Below are 22,932 nucleotides of genomic sequence, written 5' to 3' on the forward strand. Positions count from 1 at the left end.
TCAGTCTCCCTATCTCATTCTCTTGGATTCCGCTTTGGCATTTTATTCATCACTTACTTTGGCATCCTGGCTGAGTCTCCAACTGTGGGATTCAAGGAGGTTCAACTATCTCGGGCCCCAGGGATGGGGGAATTCAGAAGAGATGTGTCTTAGTAACTGTCATACTGACTCCTTTCTATCTAGCTGCCACCTCACTTTCCTTTCACCTACTGGGGCCTAAGTATTTGAAGAGTGAGAGCAGAAGTCAAGCCCAGTACCCGTCTTTGGGGAAATCATTTGACCCACTTTTCCAACTGCTACTCCCTCAAAGGCCTGGAAACCAAGAATAGGGGAAAGATGCTGCATCTCAAGTAATACAAGTAGCTTTGCAGCACTATCTATCACTCATCATGGTTCTGTTAAGTGAACTTCACTGGGCAGTATAACTTGGGGATGATTTTGAAGTGCTTTGAAAACCATACTTCCATTTAAAATGAGCATCCTTATTTTCTGATTCCAACTCTAGGAACTTATTTGAGGTGGGATGAGGGTCGAAAATAACAGAGTTGTTGGGACTGAGGATGTAGGTCAGTGGTAGAGGACTTGTCTAGCATGTACAAGGCCCTGGATTCAATCTCTGGCACTTAAAAAAAATCAACAACAACAAACATAGTTAATAGTATTTTTGGTATCATAAACTTAAGGTACAATCTAGCAAGGGCTAGAAAAATCCAAGCTAAGTGATGGTTTCCAGGTCACTTGATCACATTTTTCACTGAGTCCATGTTTCCAAAAGACTATTCTAGCCAAAAAATTATCTTATAACAATGGGACACATTGGCCTTATCTCCCAAAATAAGACCTTTCAACTTGCTTACTTTTTGTCCAAGAGCTTGTACTTTTTCTTTACAAAGATGGCAACCAGGGCCTATATTCAAATCCCACCTTCCTTAAACTTCACTTGCATAAACCCAGCTCTTTATAAGCCTTTCTGAATAAAATAGATTCTTGCACCGGAAGAGACAATGACAAGTTTGGCATCATAGCAGTGTTTTTGGCGATGTCAGCAGTACTAAGGGCATCCAAGGGCCCCGCACAAAGGGTTACTCCCTGTTAGTCAAGATTCTACCATTGTTTTCAGACACAATGTAGAGGAAACGGAAGTGAGTGGCCAGTATTTGTAGCAGCAGCAGAGTTCCTTGGCAAGTACTTTGGTTGAATGATGTATCCCTGCTGCTACAGTTGACCTCCAAGGACCCTGAGGAACTCTAAAACATGAGAAGATGACAGTGCTTGGCCAGGAAGGGCTTAGGAAGGCTGTACAATCCCAAGGATTAACCCATTAGCAAGGAACAGGGGATTGAGCTTGGTAACAGGGCAGGCTTTGGTTATAATTCCCCTCCTGCATTTACCCAATGTGGGGGCTTTTCCAGGATAGAAGCCGGCTGCTAATGTTAGGGCTTTGGAAACAGCCCACAGTTTTAGTTCTTCGTACAGTATCCCCCCCAGTTATCTGTGGTTTCACTTATCTATTGTCATCCATGATCTGGAAATGCTAAACAGGAAATCCCAGAAATCAACAATTTATAGATTCTAAATTGCATGTAATCTAAGAAGAATGCTATCATCTTGCTCCATCACGCCTGGGACATAAATCATCTCTTTGTCCCATGTATCCACACTGTGTAGACTACCCTCCCTTTGGTCACTTAGTGGCCATCTCGGTTATTGGGTTGGCTGTTGCAGTATTGCAGTGCTTCTGTTCAAGTAACCCTTTTAAAAAACTTAATAATGGCCCCAAGTGCAAGAGAAAATAAAGCAAAGGAGGCCCCAGGGCATAAAACACTTAAAGGCAGATGAGGTCTGATACTATGTGAAAACACTGCTAGGCATATAGGATAACATAGTACTTATGGGGGTTTGTGTACTCTACATGGTTTTAGGTATCCACTGAGGGTTTTGTTTCATATTCTCCAAGGATAAGTGGGGATTGCTGTATGCTTAAGATCCTGGCAGGATCCTCATCTGCTCTGGGGGACTTGGCCTGGCTACAGCTCCTCGCTACCCCAGTTTTGGTTCCCTGAGCCAGGGAAAGCATTTATTAGAGGAACACCTCCTGAGTGCACTTCTAGCCATCCAATGGCTTAAAAATTGCAGAGAAATGGTGACCTTTATTAGCTTTGCGAGATTTCTTTGGTTTCAAAAAGTATAGTAAGAAAAAAGTTGAACCCTGCTGGGGAATGCGAAGCAAAGCCAGACTTCAAGACAAGCACATGGCTCGCTGATGGCTGAGAGGCTATGAGGTCAAAGGGAGACCTCCTCTCTTAGCTGCTTGTAGCTATGGCAGGAAGTCCTCAATGCCTGGGCACTCGCCATGGCAGATTCGGCCAGATCTGCAGAAAATACTTCCTTCCGGACTACCTTTTTCCTCTCCAATTTCCTTTTTGTTGTTTCATTTGTTAAAAAGAAGACAATCAAAATGTAAAAATAAATAAAAATCAAAAAGCCATTTAAAATATAACAAGAAACCCCTCCCTCCCAATAATGAATCCTATATCCCAGAAGTCAGCTTTAGTAGCGCTGTTAGAGGCCATAGCACAGAGTCCTGTGACTCCCAGCAATGTGAGGGCAAGATGACAAGAGGAGGTCCCAGAAGTCAGCTTTAGTAGCGCTGTTAGAGGCCATAGCACAGAGTCCTGTGACTCCCAGCAATGTGAGGGCAAGATGACAAGAGGAGGCAGTAGGCACAATATCTTAGACTGGAGGGAGGTGGCTTTACTCTGGGCTGAGAGTATGCCTTTGCCCCCACAACTAACTGCTGGGGAGGGGAGAATGGGAGCCAGCTTTTTAAAGCCTGGCTTCTTCCCCAGGGGCACATGAAGATACCTAGTCTTTACTTAGATTCTGTACATGTACCACCTCCTTTGATGTTCCCCCACCGCAAAGCCTGGGTGAGGGCCTTTAACTGGTAGTAAGTAAATGCCCTGGAATGAGCCAGGTCTCGGTGATAAATGGCTCGATTCCGAGTCCAGGAAATGGAATCGATCCCCCACATAGGCAAGTCTCCTCTGAACCTTAAGAGGCTGATTATGGCGTGGGTGGATGGCAAGTTCCTGGTGTCTTTGGCATCCTAGCACAAAGAATGAAGGCACTTTTGGTGGTTCCGTGGGCAGTGAGTGTGGGAAAGGACAGTGTGTTCATGATCGCACCATGCTGCAGCTCCCTGGGGCAGGAGCTTGGCACCCACCCAGCGTCTCCTAGCTGGCTGAGACCATTGCTAGAGACAGGGAAGCAAGAGACACCCAGGAGTAGATTGCTGGAACTGCTAGCTCTTTGCTGTCTGCTTGCTAACAAACCACTGTGGAAGATTGAAGAGCTTCCTTTCCACCAGGCCTGGGCCACAGATGCTGGAGTAAGCTGTCGGCAGAATTAGAAACTGCTGGGCCCCAAGAGCAGGCTCTCCCTGAGACATTTGAGCTGCTCTTCCCCAAGCTTGATCTTCTCCTCCAGCTCTCTCTGTTCAATGATGAGAGCAGATTTCATCTTGACGAAGTGCTGGTAATCTTGGAGCTGGTCTTGAGGCAGGTAGCGGGAGACCATGCCAAGCACCAGCTTCTCCCGGCGGTCCACGTGCTCCTTTAGCTCCTTGGCATCTGCCAACTGGCCTGTCAGCTGCTGCTTCTTCTCCATCAGCACCAACTAGGGAGGCAGAGGACCAATTAAGGGCTGTCCCAATTACCAGCATCTGCTTAGCAGCACGCTGCCACAAAGCAGCTATCCATTCTGCTAATTGATCAGTCCTAGATTTCCTGCTGTGATGTCCACCTGCATGGAAAAGCCTTTCTTTCCTGTAGCTGGACAAACACAAACATGACAGCAGTTCTGGACTGGGGGATGTATTCTAATCCCCTTCTCTCTCTAAGCTGTGTGTGTGTGTGTGTGTGTGTGTGTGTGTGTGACTAAAAATTGAATGATTGAACCCAGGGCCATTCTACTTCTGAGCTACACCTCAAGCCCTTTTTATTTTTTGTTTTTGAAACAGGGTCTCCCTAGGTTGCTGAGAGTGTCACTGCTTGCTGAGGTTGGCCTTAAACGTGTGATCTGTCTCAGCCTCCCAAGTACTGGGATAGGCATACCACACTATACCCAGCTTCTAAGGCTATTTTTAATCTGTAGATTGTCACTGGGTATGGCATGGGGTAGGCTCTGGTAAAGCTCTCTCAGGTCCCTTTTATGAATGGACATCACCAGAGTGATGCTTTCTATACGATGTGTGTCTGTGTGAGTAAACATGAGTGAGTATAGGTATTCGTGGTGTATGTATGCATGGGCATATGCACCTCCTGTTGTGCATTCAAAGCTACTTGTAAAAGGGAGGATAATACAGTTTGGTTTGGGAATAGATTCCCATTTCAACTGTTTCTGACTCTAGAAAGAAGCAAAATTGCTGCTGCTGCTCCTGTTGCCGCCGCCGCCACCACCACCACCACCACCACCACCACCACCACCACCACTCCTACTCCTAGCTGCTTGAAAGAATTCAGTACTTACCCAATTCTAGGCCCTGTTGTAAATTATTAGCATGGATTATCTAATTTATTATTCACCACAGTCCCATGAAGCAGAGAGTACATTCACTTCATTTTATAAATGAGGATATCGAGGCAGAGAGAGGTTAACTAAGTTGCCCACCATCACACAGCTAATGAGCAATAAAGCCAGAATCCAAAGACACTTAAAAGCCAGTGCTCACACTCTTAGTAGTAATACTTCTGCCTCCCATACTAGCAAGACTTGAAACAGAGAGTCCTGAGAGGAAACTGATGGCATTTACTTCCATCCATACCCCCAGGGGCACTAACTCTACCTTCTCCTGGCTGGCCTCTGAATCGATACTGTTAAGAGCATTCTCCACCCGGGCGAGTCGTCCGGAGAGTGACAACAACAGGTTCACCACTTTGTCCAGGTCCCCAACGAACAAGCGGTATTTTTCAAACTCATTGGACTTGCAGACGGCTTTTAGGTTGGCTTCCACCTCCTCTCCAAGGGCCGCATTGGCACTGATGTCTTCTAATAGCCCTCGCTGGGCCTCCCGCAGGACGGAAAGTTTTCGGCTAATGCTCTCGATAAGCTGTATCTGGGGGAGTTAAATGGGAGAAGACAAATGGTGAGTATGAGAACCCACAGAAACTGATCCGTGCTTGTCATCTCTGTTTCGGAATCCATCGGACAGATGGCAGACTCTCCCCTTGTGGTTGCAAAGAAATCTGAACAAGTTGTGAGCTATTTCAGGTTTCTAGGCTGACACCATCTCTCCCTGTCTGATGGGCCTCTCCATATCACCATTGAACTTCATGGCATTAGACAACTGGTTACCCAGGGGCCGAGCCTCACTTGCCAAATACAAATAATATTGGCTGAGACCAGTTAATAAATATGAATGTGCGGGGAATGGTGGCACACGCTTGTAATCCCAAGCATTTGGGAGGCTGAGACAGGAGGATCTGGGTTCACCTCCAGCCTCAGCTACTTAGGCCCTTTGCAACTCAGCGAGACCCTGCCTCAAAATAAAGATAAAAATAGGGCTGGGGATGTATTTCAGAGTTGGAATGCCCCTGAGTTCCACCCCCAGTGCCTCAATAAAAAAAAAATAGATGTGTCATATCCAAGGTTGGAAAGGCCTTTGGCATCAAGTATTTGACTATCACTTCATTCATTCTCCTTCATTCCATTTAAGTACCTCTGTGCTCATGACAGCAAGGTCCTTGCTCCCGACTCAGTTTGGCTTTTTTGGTGGTGCTGAGGATGGTGGTCCTTTGCATTCTTGATGAGAGCTCTACCACTGAGTTTTATCCCCAAATCCAAACCCAAATCCTACTTTAGGCATATATATATATATATATATATATATATATATATATATATATATTTTTTTTTTTTTTTTTTTTTTTTTTTTTGAGCAGGGCTGTGAATCAAACCCAGGACCTGGAGCATGTTAGGCAAGGGCTGCATACCACTGAGTGACACCCCTAGCCTCTCAGTTTGACTTTGGAGGCCTTTGAATAAGAGTATAATTTCTGAACCAGGCGTGGTGGCACCCACCTGAAATCCCAGTATTTAGGAGACTGAGACAGGAGGATTCCAGGTTCATGGCCAGTCTTAGCAACTTAGCCAAGTCCTTGGCAACTTAGTGAGAGCCTGTTTCAAAAAAAAAAAAAGAATAGGACAGGAGGTATAATTCAGAGGTATAATTCACCTAGGTTCACTCCCTAGTGTCACATACACACATGGTGTGTAAATTCTGGAGTCCTAAGGACTGGGTTTCACTTCTAGTTCTGTCACTTCCTCACTGTGAAACCTTGGAGGAACTAGCTTTCCTAAGCTTCACTGTCTTTATCTATAAGAAAAGCATGGGGGTAGTCACAGTATGCATTGATTGGGCAGTAATGATTCAATGAGATATTACATGCAAAGGGCTCAACAAAGATTATGGGCTCAATAAAATCTAGACTTATTTATTTTAAATGTGTCCCTCCCATACCATAACTCTTCTAATGTCACTCCTCAGAACCTTCCAGGAGTAGCTTTTCACTCCTCTCTATGTCCCTTAAACTCACTCTCTTGTTCCTGAGTTGCTTCTGCAGACCCACCTGCTCTTTATTTCCTTCTTCACTTTAGCTATTCCAATTCTTTCTTCCAGGGCCCAGCTGTGCCTCCACCTTTCTCATAGAAAACCCTCATCTGGAAGCCTTCCTTCAATAATGTCTTGCTTTTCTAAGCTCTCAAGGCTTCTGAGAATTAGAAACCTTCAGTGTAATTAGAAGCTGTCCCTGTCCTACACGGTGTGTGAGTCTGACCATTTGCCTACTGTTGATTGTCAGATACTCAAGAGAATGAGTACCTGTATCTTCCTATTCTTCTGCCCTCTAGGGATAACCAGTTCTGAGACAACATAGTATAGTGCAGTATTGGGGTCAGAGACATCTGGATTCTAATTTTACCTCCTCTAAACTCTGTGAACTTGAGTAAGTTGCCTAATCCCATTAACCCCACTTAAAAGGTGTAAACTAGAGAAGCACTTCCTACCATGTTTATTGTGATGGTTTGATGAAATAAAAAAAGTAAAATACGATTGTGTCTGGTTTATTAAGGGATCAATGCATGTTTATAGATGCTAGTATTCATCATTATTGTCACTATTGTCATCATCATCATAATCATTACTACTACTACTACTATTATAAGACACTCTAAACTAAAAGAAACTTGTTTAGCTTCGAGGTCAGATGGGCACAGAGCCATCCCAGGTCACCTAAAGCCTTTGCAGCCAGTATTACAGTGTCATTAAAAGCATGGATCCCAAAGCCAGACTGCCTGAATGTGAATCCCAGCTTGGCCACAAAGCAGTGGTCCCAGTATGTGTGTGTGTGTGTGTGTGTGTGTGTGTGTACCCAGAGGTACACCTCTGAGCTATACCCCCATCACTTTTTAAATTTTTTGTTTCAAAACGGGATCTTACCAGATATCTGAAAGTTTCACTAAATTGCTATGGCTGGCCTCAAACTTGTGATCCTCCTGTCTCAGCCTCCCCAATACCGGGACTATAGGCATGCACCATGACCCCCAGCTAGTAGTCTGATTTTCTTTTTCTTTTTTTATGGTGGTACTAGGGTTCCTGGAAGCCCTTCTACCTCCGGGCTACACTCCCAGACCTATTTTATATTTTTGAAACAGGGTCTCTTACACCAGCGCGGCTGGCTTCGAACCTGTGCGATCCTCCTGTCTCCGCCTCCCAAGCGCGGGGATTACAAGCGTGCGCCACCACGCCTGGCTCTAGTAGTCTGATTTTAAATAAAATAGTCAACCTCTTCAAGCTCCAATTTTCCCATATAAAATCTATAACATGAAAGCCGGGAGAAAGAAGGAAATTCTCTAAAACACACAATGTACTTAAACATATCGAAGTCAACCACTAAGCCAAGCAAGGGAGGGAGGGATGGGAGGGAATGGGGTTGGAATTGGGTAAGGGTTAAATCAGTGATGTGAACATGTATGTACACATAAGTTTTTTTTATCCCAATATGATGTCTAAATATAATTCACCAATAAAAAATAAAAACAACTAGACAACATTCACCAATCAAAAGAAAAAAAATCTGAAATCTTGCCGAGCGTGGTGGTACATGCTTACAATCCCTGTGCTTGGGAGGTGGAGACAGGAGGATCGCGCAGGTTTGAAGCCAGCCTCGCTGGTTTAAGAGATCCTGTTTCCAAATAAAATATAAAATAGGGAGTGTAGCCTAGAGGTAGAAGGGTTCCATCCCCAGTACCACCAAAAAAAAAAAAATCTGAAATCTTAGCTGGGCGTGGTGGCGCATACTTGTACTCCAGCATTTGGGAGGCTGAGACAGGAGGATTGCACAGGTTCAAAGCCAGCCTCAGCTACTTTGTGAGGCCCTTTGCAGCTCAGTGAGACCCTGTTTCCAAATAAAAAATAAAAAAAGGGCTGGGGGGTGTGCCTCAGAGGTAGATTGCTGCTGGGTTCCATTCTCAGTAGCGAAAAAAATAATCTGAAATCTTCAGTTAACAGAGCTTGGTTATTCTTAAGAAGGCAAGCCCACATTTTTAAATTAAAAAAGGATGGCTCAAGAAATTCCAGAGTCAATTAAAACCTAAGAGCTTGATCCTTTGTGAAAGTTCTATTCCCCTCACAAAAGATCCCCCCTAAAGTCACACTTCTTGTTAACAGAGCCCCACACCTCACAGTCCTATCTCCACTCCCAACTTCCTGTCTCTGACTCCTGCCCCCCGCAAAATGACATTTTGTGAACCAGAAAGCTTCAAATAAGTAGCCTGTAATTCCATGTGCCCCTGGTCACCCCCTCTCTATTAAGTCCTATAAGAAAGTAGAGCTCTAAGGAGCCCTGAGCCACTCTAGGCCATTTTGGGGCAATTTGAGGGCCATTTGGGCAGCTTGTGGACACTCTGGGAAATGTTTTGAGCTCTTGGCCTCTCTCCCCATGGCTGCTCTTGTGCTCTCTTAAACTGGCTTGTGTTTCCCCTGAACATGTATCCTCACTTTGCTTAAATTAAAACTTTTGCTTTTTTATTTTATTATTTATTTATTTATTTATTTTTTTGGTGGTATTGGGGTTCCTGGAAGCCCTTCTTCCTCCGGGCTACACTCCCAGACCTATTTTTTTATATTTTTGAAACAGGGTCTCTTACGCCAGCGCGGCTGGCTTCGAACCTGCGCGATCCTCCTGTCTCCGCCTCCCAAGCGCGGGGATTACAAGCGTGCGCCACCACGCCCGGCTAACTTTTGCTTTAAAAAAAAAAAAGAAAGAAAGCTGGGCGAGGTGGCACACACTTTTAATCCCAGCATTTTGGAGGCTGAGACATGAGGATTGCGATTTGCGGACAGCCTCAGCTACTACTTAGTGGGGCCCTTTGCAACTCAGTGAGACCCTGTTTCAAAATAAAGAATAAAAATTAGGGAGGCTGCTGAGCAGCAGCATAGCACCAGCCTTCCAAGGCCTCATGGAGCCAGAAGCCTTAAAAATATGTCCTTATGTCCTGAACCACAGGATGCCAGCCAACAGGTTACAGTACCACATAGCATCATCATGCAAAAAGAAAAATCCAAAGATTGCTTAAAAGTTGGCTAGCTGCAAATATAATGTCTGGCATGTGGTCCCAATTGGAAGACTCAAGGAGCATGAGGCTAACTGTATCAACAGAACTGCTGTACATGACAAGCCATTTATTCTTTCAAAGGTTCTTTCTCCAAGTGTGGAACCAAATGAAAAGCCTTCTAATGCTGCCAATCAGATTCCTGACCCTGATGTGTGGAACATAGATAACCTGCATCATTTTCCTTCATTTGTTCTTAAGACTTTTACTCCAAAAACTCTGGTTTGTGAAAGTGACTCAGGGGACCCAAAAGAGGATATGGAAGATAAGTATCCTAACAACTGTATGTCCTGGAGAAAAGGTCAATAAAACTGAAGAAGCCGTGGATTAAAGAGCCAGCAGAGAAGGCTTTTTAAATTTTTTTTAAACTTTAATGAAATCATAGCTGTCATGTTTTAAGTAACAACTCTTGTTACTGACATCTTAACCTTTTTAAATTTAAATAAAGAATATATTTCCTATGGCAAAAAAATAATTAAAAAATAGAGCTGGGGGTGGAGCTCAGAGGTAGAATGCCCCTGGGTTCCATCCCCAGTAGCACAATAAATAAATAAATAAATAAATAAATAAATAAATAAATAAATGTATAACATGGAGGTAACTGTTCAAATAATGCTACATACATAGCATAAATATAAAAATATATAAAACAATAGTACCTATCTCAAAGGGTGTCTAGGAGAATTAAATGAGTCAATACACATTACATGTCTAGAGTAGTAACTTGGATGTAGGAAGTATGCTTCAGTGCTTGTTTTTATTATTCCATCCTGGGTACTATGGGACCATTGGTTTCAAGTTTTCTATAAGGTGTTTCTCTCTAATAGTTCATTGGTCCAAGTTGACCAAGACTAAGAGAGCTTCCTTTGCATTCCAGGGGATATTTTGTCAGGTGTTTGAACCATTCAAAAGACAAGAGATCACAATGCTCATAGTGTAAGTGTAATGGGTGTGCATTTGGGGGAAATTCCCAAACCCAGTGGGAATTGGCCATCAGTGACATGAATGATGTGGCATACACAGATGTCAAGAGATTCTCAGTTGTTTTACCACTCTCTGCTCCCACCCACCCCCCAAAAAACCCTCAATTTGAGGGAAAAGAAACAAACGCAGTTGGAAAATCATTTATCTGGCCTGGCTCGAGGTGTTGGAGGTATTGGTGTTGGAGACAGGCAGATGGGTGAAAGTGGAGAGGACCCTTTGTTTCTTGGCACCTGGGCTCTACAATCTGAACCTCAGTCCTGGGCGAGGTATATCATCTAAAACTCTGCAGTAATCACAGACCCAGACAGAGCAGAATTGCTTTTGCTGTGATATTGCCAATTGGTGACCTTCCTTGTCTTTTCCTCAGAAACCAAAACTGTCCTAGCCCACCCATGTTCACTTCAAATCACTCTGTTGTTCTGCGTACTGCCATTTCTGATCAGCTCTCTCTTCTCCCAGCCAGACTCTTATTAGGTTTGCCTCTGGAAAGGCCAGACCCTGAGTAAGCAGGGAGCAGCCCTGCCAGGCTCAGGGGACATAGGAGCGGACGATCAATAAAACTACAACCCGACCACGAGCTTCTGATTCTACCCTGACATTTTGCTTCAGATGGGAAACTGGAGGGACAGCATTTGCAAATGGCCCTGTGTTTTCCTATGGGTCATATCCTGAAAGAGAAATATGGGTAGAAGAGCAATTTACATTGAGTTCACATATCCACAAAAGGGTAAATTGGACCTTTGAGGTTGTCATGACAACCCTATTTGCTTATGAAATAAAATGGGTAAGTGTAGGGAGGGCAAAGTGATTCCAGGAACTTGATTAGAAAACTAGGCTAGGGTTCTTTATGGGAAGAAAGGAAGGTTCTGCAACAACAACACCAACAACATCATCACCTCCATTTATCTATTTTGTATTTCTTAGAGATAATTGACCATCATTGCAAATAAATACAAAAGTCTGCTGGCCTATAATTTCTCCCTATTTTTCATAGTCAGTCTGTTTACTCTTTGAGAAAGCTACACAAGAATAAATATCAATAACAATGCCATTGGCAAGAGCTCACTGGGAGAAACTCTGATGTGCCCTAGGCAGTGAGTTACCTTCAAGGCTGGACTAATTGAGAGGGAGAGCTCGGTGCAGTGCAGCAGAAATTCAGAGTTTTCAAGTCCTGGATCTCTCATTTTGTTTGTAACCAGGGAAAATTAGTCCCCCTAGCTGGTAATATAAAAAGGGACAGTAATCTCCACCTTGTAGGATTGTTCTAAGGATAGGAGAGATAGCGATGACTACTACTACTGCTACAACTATTGATTGGATGAGAAGAGACTATATGGAAACACACCACTGTGCCTTGGACCTCCCTATAGTGTATGCACTGTATACATTACATCAATAAAAAGTATATTATTTATAAAAAAAGGCCTGGGGTTGGATGCATGAGAAACCCAGAGAGACTGTTTGATTTCCATACTGAAAACAGGAATGCAAGACATTCTAGAAGGTGAAGTGGGACTGGTTGATGGAAACCTCTAGTACATATTAAAAAAAAAACTCACCTTTTTTTGAGCCAGTTCATGATCTACTTCCTCCTCTCCCAGGCCAATCTCTGCCATCTCAGGTTGGTCTTTCAACTTATTCAGCAGCTCTGCCTTGGCCACAGAAATATTATAATAAGCCGAGTAAGAGGTAGGGATTGCTGGGGCCCCCGGAGGAGGCGAGAAGTGCTGGAAATCTTGTCTGTGGAAACAAAGAGTGATCATTTGAATACCTGTGATGAGAGACTGCTGACCTTTCTGCTTTCTTGACTTCCCCATCTGTAAAATGAGACCCTGCTTCACCAAGGAGTTGTACAAGATAAGAGCCGAATGCACTGATCAAATGTAAACAGGCCACATGGAAGCCATCTGGAAGCCAAGCAAAGGCAAACTTCAAGAAATCAGAAGGTAGCAGGGGGTGCTTGTAATCCCAGCATTTGGGAGGCTGAGACAGGAGGATTGCGGTTCGCGGACAGCCTCAGCTACTACTTAGTGAGGCCCTCTGCAACTCAGTGAGACCCAGTTTCAAAATAAAGAATGAAAAATAGGGCAGGGGTGTAGCTTGGAAGTCGAACGCCCCTGGGTTCCATCCCCAGACCCACAAACAAACAAACAAAAAAACAAGCCATAAGGCACTAGATGTGGTTGTGCCTGTAATCCCAGTACTTGAGGGACTGGATTAGAAAGATCACAAGTTCGAAGCCAGCCTGAGCAACTTATTGAGACCTTTGTTCAAAAATATATAAAGCAGGACTAAGGTATAGCACAGAGGTAGAAGGCCCCTGGGCTCAAACCCCAGTAACACACACACACACACAAAATAAAAAAACTTAGAAGGATATTTCCATGCCCCTCACTTTAGCAGGTAGCAGCCTTCTCTAGAGATAATGTGGTTTGGTCATGAGTGCCCTAATTACAACCCAGGAAAACTGCAGGCCTAGAAAGTTCTGGGATTCTGATCATCAACAATTCTCCTGGGTTTATAGCCTCAGTATATGAGTACCAAAAGAGAGGCTGAAAGGTAGAGAAGTGTGTGAGACATTGGCTATTGGTTCTCTAGGCCTCTTATACACCCACAGACCCCTGTCAATCCTGGGTCTTTCCCTGGCAGAGGAACTCGTGGCTTTCCGAACACTCTCATCACTTCTTTCCCGTTGCCACTCCTGCATGAGGTGGCCCTTCCACTGCAGATCAGCCCCAGCAAAGAGTCACCTGTGACCTCATCAGTTGGCCACCATATCGAGGGCTGGGATTAATAGCCCTGCCATAGACTTGTCATGGCCAACCCCATCTCTGCTGATCTTTTTGGAGCTTGTGTGCTGTAGGGCAGCCATTGAGGCTGCAAAGGGATAGCATTTCTCCCTCTCTGCCATATTCCCCAATGGCCCCAGCTTCCTGCATGGTCATGGGATGAAATGGGACAATAAATGAAACTAGTGACAACCAGGGGCTTGACAAGTGTATTAGCAGCCAGCCCTGTTGTCTTGGGGGTCTCTGAAGCCTATGAAGTGTTGCTTCTCAGAGCCCGCCCCACCCCATGAAAACAAACTTCTCCTCGGGAAAGAAGTAGCTCTGGCTCCAGACTAGCTTGGGTTTGGCCTCTTCTGCCATTGAGACTTCTGATCTGGCAGAAGAAGAAAAGTAAGCAGGAGTGCTGCATTTCAGTCATGGAGGGGTAAATAATTCAACCTAGGGTCTATGCAAAGGGGAGCCCCCCCATATTCTCTTCCACCAGCCACCCCCACACTCTACCCGGCTTTGTCACTACTCCTTTGCTAACCTCTAGCTGTTCAAAAGGGAAAATAGGAGAAACTCATTAGTCATTTTTGCAGCTATTTGCAGCTCTTCCATAAAGGTCAAAAATAATGGTTAAAAGGCTCCACAGCTATTTACTGATTCATGCTATACTGTCTCCTAATTCATCACACAAAAGAAACTTGTGCATGCCAGTATTCCTCATCCCAGGTAAATTCCTTTTACACGGAGGGTTTCAAGCTTATAATACTGATATAGGAACATTACTAGTTAATTTTCACACAGTGTTCACCATGCCCCTGACTCTGTCCAAAAATACATAAACACATGTGCACATGCATGTATGTGTTGCTCATCATAACTGTTTTTGGAGGTGCTGGTGATTGAACTCAGGGACATTTTACCTTTGAGATATACCCCTGGCTTTAAAAATGTGTGTGTGTGTGCATGTGTGTATACACACACACAAGTATGGTACTGGGGATTGAACCCAGGGGCTTTCTATCTCCAAGCTATACCCCCAGTTCTATTTTATTTTTATTTTGAAACAGGATTTTGCTAGGTTGGTGAGAGTTCACTATTTGCTGAGGCTGGCCTCAAATTTAAAATCTTCTGTCTCAGCCTCCCCAAGTACTCTACTTAGTGAGATCCTATTTCTAGCTTAAAAAATAAAATGGGGGCGGGTGTAGCTCAGAGGTAGAATACCTCTGGGTTCAATCTCCAGTACCACAAGCAACAACAAATCAAACAAATTCAAATTGAGCATACTGGATATTGAACACAAAAATATGGATATTAAGTCTATTTCATAGGTATATTGTGTAGATTAAATCAATGAATACAGATGCTCCTCAATTTACAGCAGGGGTTATATCCCTAATAAATCCATATGGTAAATTTAAACTGCCATAAGTTGAAGATGCATTGAATACACCTAACCTACTGGATGACAAAGCTCAGCAATACAGCACACTGGAGAGTCCTGGTTGTTTCCCCTCATGATCAGGTGGCTGATTGGGAGCTGCTATTGACCGGCATCTTGAGAATATTGGCCTGCATCTCATTAGCCCAAGAAAAGAGCAGAATCCAAAAATTGAAATATAATTTCTATCAAACATATATATAACATATACATATGTATATACATATATACATATACATATACACATATACGTATACGTGTATATGTATATGTATGTGTGTGTGTGTATATATATATATATTTTTGGTGTGTGTGTGTGTGTGTGTGTGTGTGTGTGTGTACTGGGAATTGAACCCAGGACATTTTACCTTTGAGCTAAACCTCCCAGCCCAATTTTATTTTTTGTTCTGAAATAGGTTCATACTAGGTTGCTGAAAGTCTTGCTACTTTGCTGAGGCTGTTCTTGAACCTGAGATTCTCCTGTCTCAGCCTACAAAGTACTGAGATTACAGGCATGTACCGCCCACACCTGGCTTTTAAATGAATATTATTTTCTTACCACCACAAAGCAAAAAATACCATTAGGTCAAAGCATCATAATTCAGGGACTGTCTGTCCATGAAAGTTCTGAGAACAATGCTTGGCACATAGTAAACGGGCAAAAAAAAAAAAAAACAACCCAAAAACAAAACAGCTAACCAGCTGTGTTGGAAATGATACTCTTCCTTAAATCTCCATCACTCAAAGATGAATCTGTAATTGATTATTGCAGCCAGAAGCCATGGCTGTATGCAAACAAGTGCTTTACCTTCCATCCCATAGTCATTTTAAAAAACATCTGGAGCAAATTAGAAGATCATTAATGCTTTCAGTTTCCTTCTCTTTGACCAAGGTACCAAAGTGAATGGAAGGTACATAATAGACGATGATCCAGGGCCTGTAGCTGCTACCTCTGATGTACACTGTCCTGGAGAAGGGAAAGTGGTCTCTAGACAACCTAGCCTACTGGAAGAACAAGATATCTCTAAGAAAGGCTGCTGGCAAAGGTAAAATAGGTTTTAGAGTCAGGTAGATCTGACTTAGAATCTTTGCTGCTCAACATTAAACTAGTTAGTTCCTTATTTTGTTAAGCTTTAATTTCCTCGTCTACCAAATTGAGAATGATAGACAATAGAGTTGTTGGGAGTATTAAACAAAATGATGGAAATTAAATGCCTAGTAGTGTCTAGCACATAGTAAATGATCAGTTAACTGGGCATGGTGGCACACACTTGTAATCCTAGCATTCAGGAGGCTGAGACAGGAGGATCGTGGTTTGTGGACAGCCTCAGCTTCTTAGCAAGGCCCTTTGCAACTCAGTGAAAAAAAAATAGGGCTCAGGGGGTAGCCGAGAGGTAGAATGCCCCTGGATTTCATTCCTACTACTGCAAAAAAGGTCATTTGATGTTCCATTCATTCATTTATCTACTCTTTATTTGTAAATATTAATTAAATATGTACTGTATGCTGTCACCTTCCGTTCCCCCAGCTATGGTATGTTGTTTTCTAGTTATAATAAGAGTGCTGCCGAGCTAGATAGACAGCTTGAGGAGCAGCTACATTGGGTCTTATAAGGGATTCTCACAGGATCTAGGAGTCAGGCACTGTAAATCTTTTGCTTGTGGCACCTGGGACTAAAAAATTTGCTCAGCCAGCTCCAGAGCTCAGTACCAAGATTTGCCTACCAGTAAAAGATGCAATAACAAGGTACTTTTAAAAGCCGGTGTGGTGGCGCACGCTTTTTTTTTTTTTTTTTTTTTTGTGGTACTGGGGTTCCTGGAAGCCCTTCTACCTTTCTACCTCCGGCCTACACTCCCAGACCTATTTTTACATTTTTATTTGGAAACAGGGTCTCCTAAGCCAGCACGCGCGGCTGGCTTCGAACCTGCGCGATCCTCCTGTCTCTGCCTCCCAAGCAAGGGGATTACCAGCGTGCGCCACCACGCCCGGCATGGCGCACGCTTTTAATCCCAGCATTTGGGAGGCTGAGACAGGAGGATCGTGGTTCACGGACAGCCTCAGATATTCAGTGAGGCCCTTTGCAACCCAGTGAGGCCCTGTTTCAAAATAAAGAATAAAAATTATAGCTGTGGGTGTAGCTTGCAGGTAGAATACCCCTGGGTTCCATCCTCAGTACCGCAAAAAAAAAAAAAAAAAAAAGGAACATGTCTCAGGCAAGCTCCTCATGTATAGGGATTTAAAGAACACTCAGAAGACACATGTCTCATTCTCGAAAAAGAACAAAGCTAGAAGATGTACATTTTCTGATTTCAAACCTTATAAAGCTACAATAATTGAAACAGTGTAGTATTGCTCTAAAGGCAGATGTTTCAGGTATTTAGAATTCATATTTCATGTTAGGATAGATTTTTTTCTGAAAAATAAATAAATAAATGTATGATAGTTTCACCTTAAAAAAATAAAAAATATCCTCTGGTAAGAAAGAAAGCAAAAAGAAATATTGAAATGTTATCTCTAAGTCATCAAAAGCTTGGTATCAGACAAATGAATCTGTTATGTGAGATTATCATTGTTAATTTTGGATAAATTGCTATAATACTAGATGTCAACCACTAAGCCAAGCATGGGAGGGAGGGATGGGGAGGGAACGGGGTGGGGATCGGGTGGGGGCTGACTGGGCGATGTGTGCATGTATGTCTACAAAAGTATTTTCCTTATACCATTATGATGTATGAACACAATGCACCAATAAAAATATAAATAAATAAAAAAAAGAAGACACATGTCTCTCTGCCTCCACCCCCAGCAGACAGTAGGCGGAGTTCTCTGCTGTTGGGCAGGCTGAGCTGAGAGCCCAAAGTGTGAGCTACGGTGGTCCTGGGGCTTTTGTCTTGAAGAAAAAAAAAACCCTGCTCTGTGGGGCATGCAGATGAGCACAGACACACTGGACAGAGCAGACTGGCAGTTCCACCATCAGAATCCACTCCTGCTTTAAGCACCCTGCCTGGGCAGTTCACTCTATTGAATACTACCTACTGTCCCCAAAGCAAATATAAAGCAGCGGGGAAACAAGGAGGGAAGAGTGTGAAAGAGACAAAGAATAGCCCTAGCTGTTCTAAGCAATTGCCATATGTGTCCAGTGCCAGGAATACCTTTAACGCTAGGGTCGGAGGAAGAGTTCAGAGGCCCAGGCTACTGAGCCTAGGGCAGAGGCAGGCCAGGTTGTCAGCTAGCCTCTTGTTCTAGAGAGCAAGCAGGCAGGGGAATAAAAGGCTGAAAATCCTCTGGATCATTGTTTCTGGGGAAAGCCTACTATAGCCAAGAAGGGTTTCATATATGTAGTGCTTTTGGGATCAGGGACCAGGTATTGATATTTATCTTAAAGACACATGGAGAAATAATACAGTATTTTAATAATGATGCTTAGAGATATTAAGTGCAACAACTCTCATTTACTGAGCATCTACTGTGTGCTAAGCATGTAGCTTTCTATGTCCTTTACATAGATTATCTTAATGTTCATAGTAATTCTGAGGATCAGATATCATCATGCCCATTTTCTAGGTAAGAAAACTGAGGCTGGGAGGTGTTTCACTGACCTTTCCAAGGTCAGGCGTTCAGTAAAAGGCAGAGGTGGAATTAAAACCTATGCTGCCTACTTCTTCGGGGACCCAATCCATGTTTGTGTGGGGGAAGGGAATGTGCACCAAGTTGCTTGAAGGCCTCCCTAAGTTGCTGAGGCTGGCTTCAAACCTCAGTCTCCCCAGTAATGGGATTATAGGTATGTGCTACCACACCTGGCTGGGGACCCAATGTCTTTTACAAACTTACTTGGGAGAATCAGAGGCCTCCTGCTCTGATGTCCTCCAAAGTCCACCGATGCCATAATAGCAAGGGGGCCGAGCCTGCTCAGGTTGAGATCCCAGGCGGCCACGAATTGGAGGCAGATCACCGGAATGGGTAGCAAAGGACTTTTGCTCTGAGAGACTCTGTGAACCCCGCCTTGAGGTCTCTGGGTGGCCAAGGCTTGGGGCTTGGGGCTGCTCCGGGACTTCCTGGGGATTGAGGGCACAGGAAGCAGTGGTTTCTGAACTGAAATACTGGGGTGGCAGCTCTTCCTCTTCCTCTTCTCCCTCCTCTTCTTCCTCTTCCTCTTCCTCTTCTTCCTCTTCCCCCTGCTGTTGCTGCTGCTGCTGCTGCTGCTGCTGCTGCTGCTGCTGCTGCTGCTGCTGCTGCTGTTGCTGCTGCTGTTCCTGTTTCTGCTGCTGGGCTGCTCGGAAAAGCCTGTACTTCTCCCAGTTGGGAGGAGGAGGGCGAGGCGGAGGAAAGGCCTTCTTCCGGGCTCCCAGAGCATCAGGCTGAGTCTCCTCACCCTTGGTATAGAGCTCCTTCCGATGCTGCCCCCAGGCCCGAGTGCTTTGAGGCTCCAAACTGATGTGACTCTCGGAGAAGGCTCGGCCGCGCAGTGGGCGAGGCATGGAGGCAAGGGGGCTCCCCTCCTCATACACCCAAGTTTCCTCAGTTTTTTTCGAGGCATGTTTGAAGTCTCCGAGGAGGTCAAGAGAAGAAATTGCTCGATGGCTTGACAAGTCCAGTGCTGGGTTTTCATGACAAGGATGGAAGGGGGTTACCCATGGAAAGCTGGATTTGGGATGAGCCATTTCCCTGCAAAACAGTAGATGAAGTTGGAGTAAGCCAAACAGGTTACAATGGGCCTATATTTAGGATGACATCATTTATGTAAAAAATTTTTTTCTTTTCTTTTTGGACTAGGGATTGAACTCAGAGGCATTCTACCTCTGAGCCAGACCCCTAGTTCTTTCTATTTTTATTTACTTATTTTTCTTTTCTATTGCAGTACTGGGGATCGAACCCAGAGGAATTCTACCTCCAAGCTACACCCACAGTCCTAATTTTTATTCTTTGTTTTGAAACAGAGCCTAAGTAGCTGAAGCTTGCTGTCTCAGGACAGGAGGACCTGCGATCCTCCTGTCTCAGATGGGATTACAAGTGTGCCCCTCCAAGCCCAGCTCTTATTTTTGATTTTGAACAAGAGTCGGGTTAAGTTGCTGAGGATGCTCTCAAACCTGTGATCCTTCTGTCTCAGCCTCCCAAGTACTGGAATTACAGGTATGTGCCACCACACTAGGCATTTATGTAAAACTTTAAATGACCTTGGAACATTTAATATATGTAGTAAATGCAATAATCATAGTGATAATCATAATAATGACTGCTCAAACTTAGCATGCATACACTAAATATTGGGCACATTTTTTGAGGTACTGGGGATGGAACCCAGGCGCATTCTACCTCCGAACTACAACTACAGTCCTATTTTTTATTCTTTATTTTTTTTGAAATAGGGTCTCACTGAGTGAAAAGGGCCTCACGAAGTAGTAGCTGAGGCTGTCCGCGAATCATGATCCTTCCATATCAGCCTCCCAAATGCTGGGATTACAAGTGTATGTCACCACGCCTGGCTTTAGGCACTATTTTAAGTGCTTTCCATGTCATGATTTATTTAATCCTCACAATAACCCTTGGGAGCACCTAATATTGTCTTGATTTTACAGTTGGTAGAACTGAGACATAGGCTCAAGTAACTTGTCTGAGGTTATAAAGCTACTAAGTAGTAGAATTTGAACTTGGTCTAGCTCCAAAGTCTAAATACACACACTATCCCTCAGTCTGCTTATTGCACCCACACTGTATGTGTTGTATTCTGGGGCTTAAAAACCTATTTATTCTGCACTTATTGTTGTTCTTGTTGTTTGTCTTATTTTCCACTATGAAAATTTTCAAACATTTAGAAATTCACAGGGATTTCCACAATAAATTGTCACAGTTCCACCTACCACCAAGAATTAGTGCTTTTTTTTAATCTATGCTTCATGAATTTTTCTAAAGAAATAATATCCTTTATAGCACTTTCCACTTCCGTTCCACTTCTACTTCTCTAGATACAACCTGTATCATAAAATAAATATGTATATTTTCTATGTTCTTATGCTATAAAAAATCCCAAGCAGACCATTCACAAATATCTGCTATTTGGATTTAAAATATCTCCTTCTGAAGCCGGGCGTGGTGGCGCACGCTTGTAATCCCTGCGCTTGGGAGGCAGAGACAGGAGGATCGCGCAGGTTCGAAGCCAGCCGCGCGCGCTGGCTTAGGAGACCCTGTTTCCAAATAAAAATGTTAAAATAGGTCTGGGAGTGTAGCCCGGAGGTAGAAGGGCTTCCAGGAACCCCAGTACCACCAAAAAATAAATAAATAAATAAATAAATAAATAAATAAATAAAATATCTCCTTCTAATGCAGCTCCATTCATAATTCTCAAAAGGAATTTTCTAACTATAGAATTTTTGAACATTAACTTGCAAAAAGGCAGGATATTATATGAATGTTCTACAGAAGAAATGAAGATAGAGGTTAAGCACTTTATAAAAGCAATTATAATTAAAAGTGTGTTACTGATAAACAGAACAGAACAGAAAGTCCAGAACAAACCAGATCATCTATAAATGTCATATATAATGTAAAATGTCAGCCGGGCGTGATGGCGCACGCCTGTAATCCCCGCGCTTGGGAGGCTGAGACAGGAGGATTGCACAGGTTCGAAGCCAGCCTCAGCTACTTAGTGAGGCTCTCAGCAACTTAGTGAGACCCTATTTCCAAATAAAATATAAAAAAATAGGTCTGGGAGTATAGCCCGGAGGTAGAAAGCCCCTGGGTTCAATCCCCAGTACCACCAAAAAAAAAAATAATGTAAAATGTCATACATATAATCTTCTGAATCAAGAAGATAAAGATTATTTAATAAATCTTTTCATGGTAACTGAGGTAACTGAGGAGCAGTGCTATTTGAAGCTAGACCATATATTATACACTAAAACAAATTCAAGGTCAAGAGTTAAGGATATGTATATAAGTAATCTTAATATACTACATGTATCTTATATGTAAATGTTTTATGCATTATATGTGAAATATACTTATGAAAAAACTCTCATAAAATTTAAAAGACTATTATTATTATTATTATTATTATTATTATTATTTTACTATTTAGTAGTGAGAATCAAACCCAGGGGCATTCTACCTCTGAGCTACCTCCAGCCATACTTTAATTTATTTTGAAATAGGGTCTTCTAAGTTGCTGAGGCTTCCCTGCAGTCCTCTTGTCTCAGCCTCCTGGGTATTGGGATGACAGGCATGTACCACCATTCCTCACGAAAAGTCTATTATTTGTGAGGCAAAATAAGATTCTCATATTATAAGTGATAGAAAAATATATCTAATGAAAAAAGTCTAGGTGTAGTTGAATATGTATAAAATGTCAAAGTTCAATAAAGTGACCAAAATTAAAAGATAACTCTGGCTTCAGTATGTAAAGAGTTAAGCACTCTAAGCCAGAAAATCTGTATTTCCTGCTGTACTCTGTGGGCAATCAGCATCATGCTAAGTCTTGCCCAGTGATAGGAAATTACAAGGGTTCAATTAGATCATTAGACAGAATATCCATTCAATCGTCATGAAGACTGGGGATACTTCTTTTAAAAGTAAAAAATGCACACAATGGTAGCCAAACTCAGCTAGAATGTAAAGCAAAATGTCCCTTGTTCCTCTTCATCTCCAGTCCCCATCCTGACTAGCTTATCACTCACGTGGACCAGAAATTCATATCCAGACATCCCCGTTCTCTTCTCATTTGGGCCTTCACCCACCTAGATACACTGTGCATAAACTGTTCCACCTGTCATATCCCCTTGGGAAAAATAAAAGAAAAAGTAGTGAATGAGAAGTCAAAGGGTGATGAGCATACATGAGGCAGACAGGCCTTTCCTAATTAGCTGATCTTGAATAGAGAAAACTTAGCTTTAGCCGTATTCTACGTTGTTCTTTCTCAAAGTACACATTCCCTTGATATTGCATTACACATCTATTTGTACTAGTTTGTGTGATCCCACTCTAACTAAAACATAAGCCTCAAGGATCTTCTCTATCTCATTAAGTGGGTCTCTAGTGCCTGGTACAGAGTACGTATTCAATAAATAT

The 22,932-nt window shown here is 43.1% G+C and overlaps 1 protein-coding gene and 1 pseudogene across 2 annotated transcripts in view; one reads left to right on the top strand and one right to left on the bottom strand.

The window, feature by feature from the left end:
- Window positions 1-3,408: 3,408 nt before the first annotated feature.
- SHROOM4 (shroom family member 4) overlaps window positions 3,409-22,932 on the bottom strand; it is a gene marked incomplete at both ends in the record, with an annotated part of 253,060 nt that continues 233,536 nt past the window's right edge. The window contains 4 exons of the mRNA XM_080719379.1: window positions 3,409-3,678; window positions 4,847-5,116; window positions 12,216-12,396; window positions 18,703-19,536. Of these exons, the coding sequence (XP_080575505.1) occupies window positions 3,409-3,678; window positions 4,847-5,116; window positions 12,216-12,396; window positions 18,703-19,536 (1,555 nt within the window). The remainder of the gene's footprint in view (window positions 3,679-4,846; window positions 5,117-12,215; window positions 12,397-18,702; window positions 19,537-22,932) is intronic.
- On the top strand, window positions 9,520-9,981 carry LOC308278629 (gametocyte-specific factor 1-like; annotated as a pseudogene). The gene has a single exon. The product of its transcript is annotated as a gametocyte-specific factor 1-like (transcript).

This window comes from Muscardinus avellanarius (assembly GCF_963383645.1).
Source record: "Muscardinus avellanarius genome assembly, chromosome: X".
NCBI classification, from domain to species: Eukaryota; Metazoa; Chordata; class Mammalia; order Rodentia; family Gliridae; genus Muscardinus; species Muscardinus avellanarius.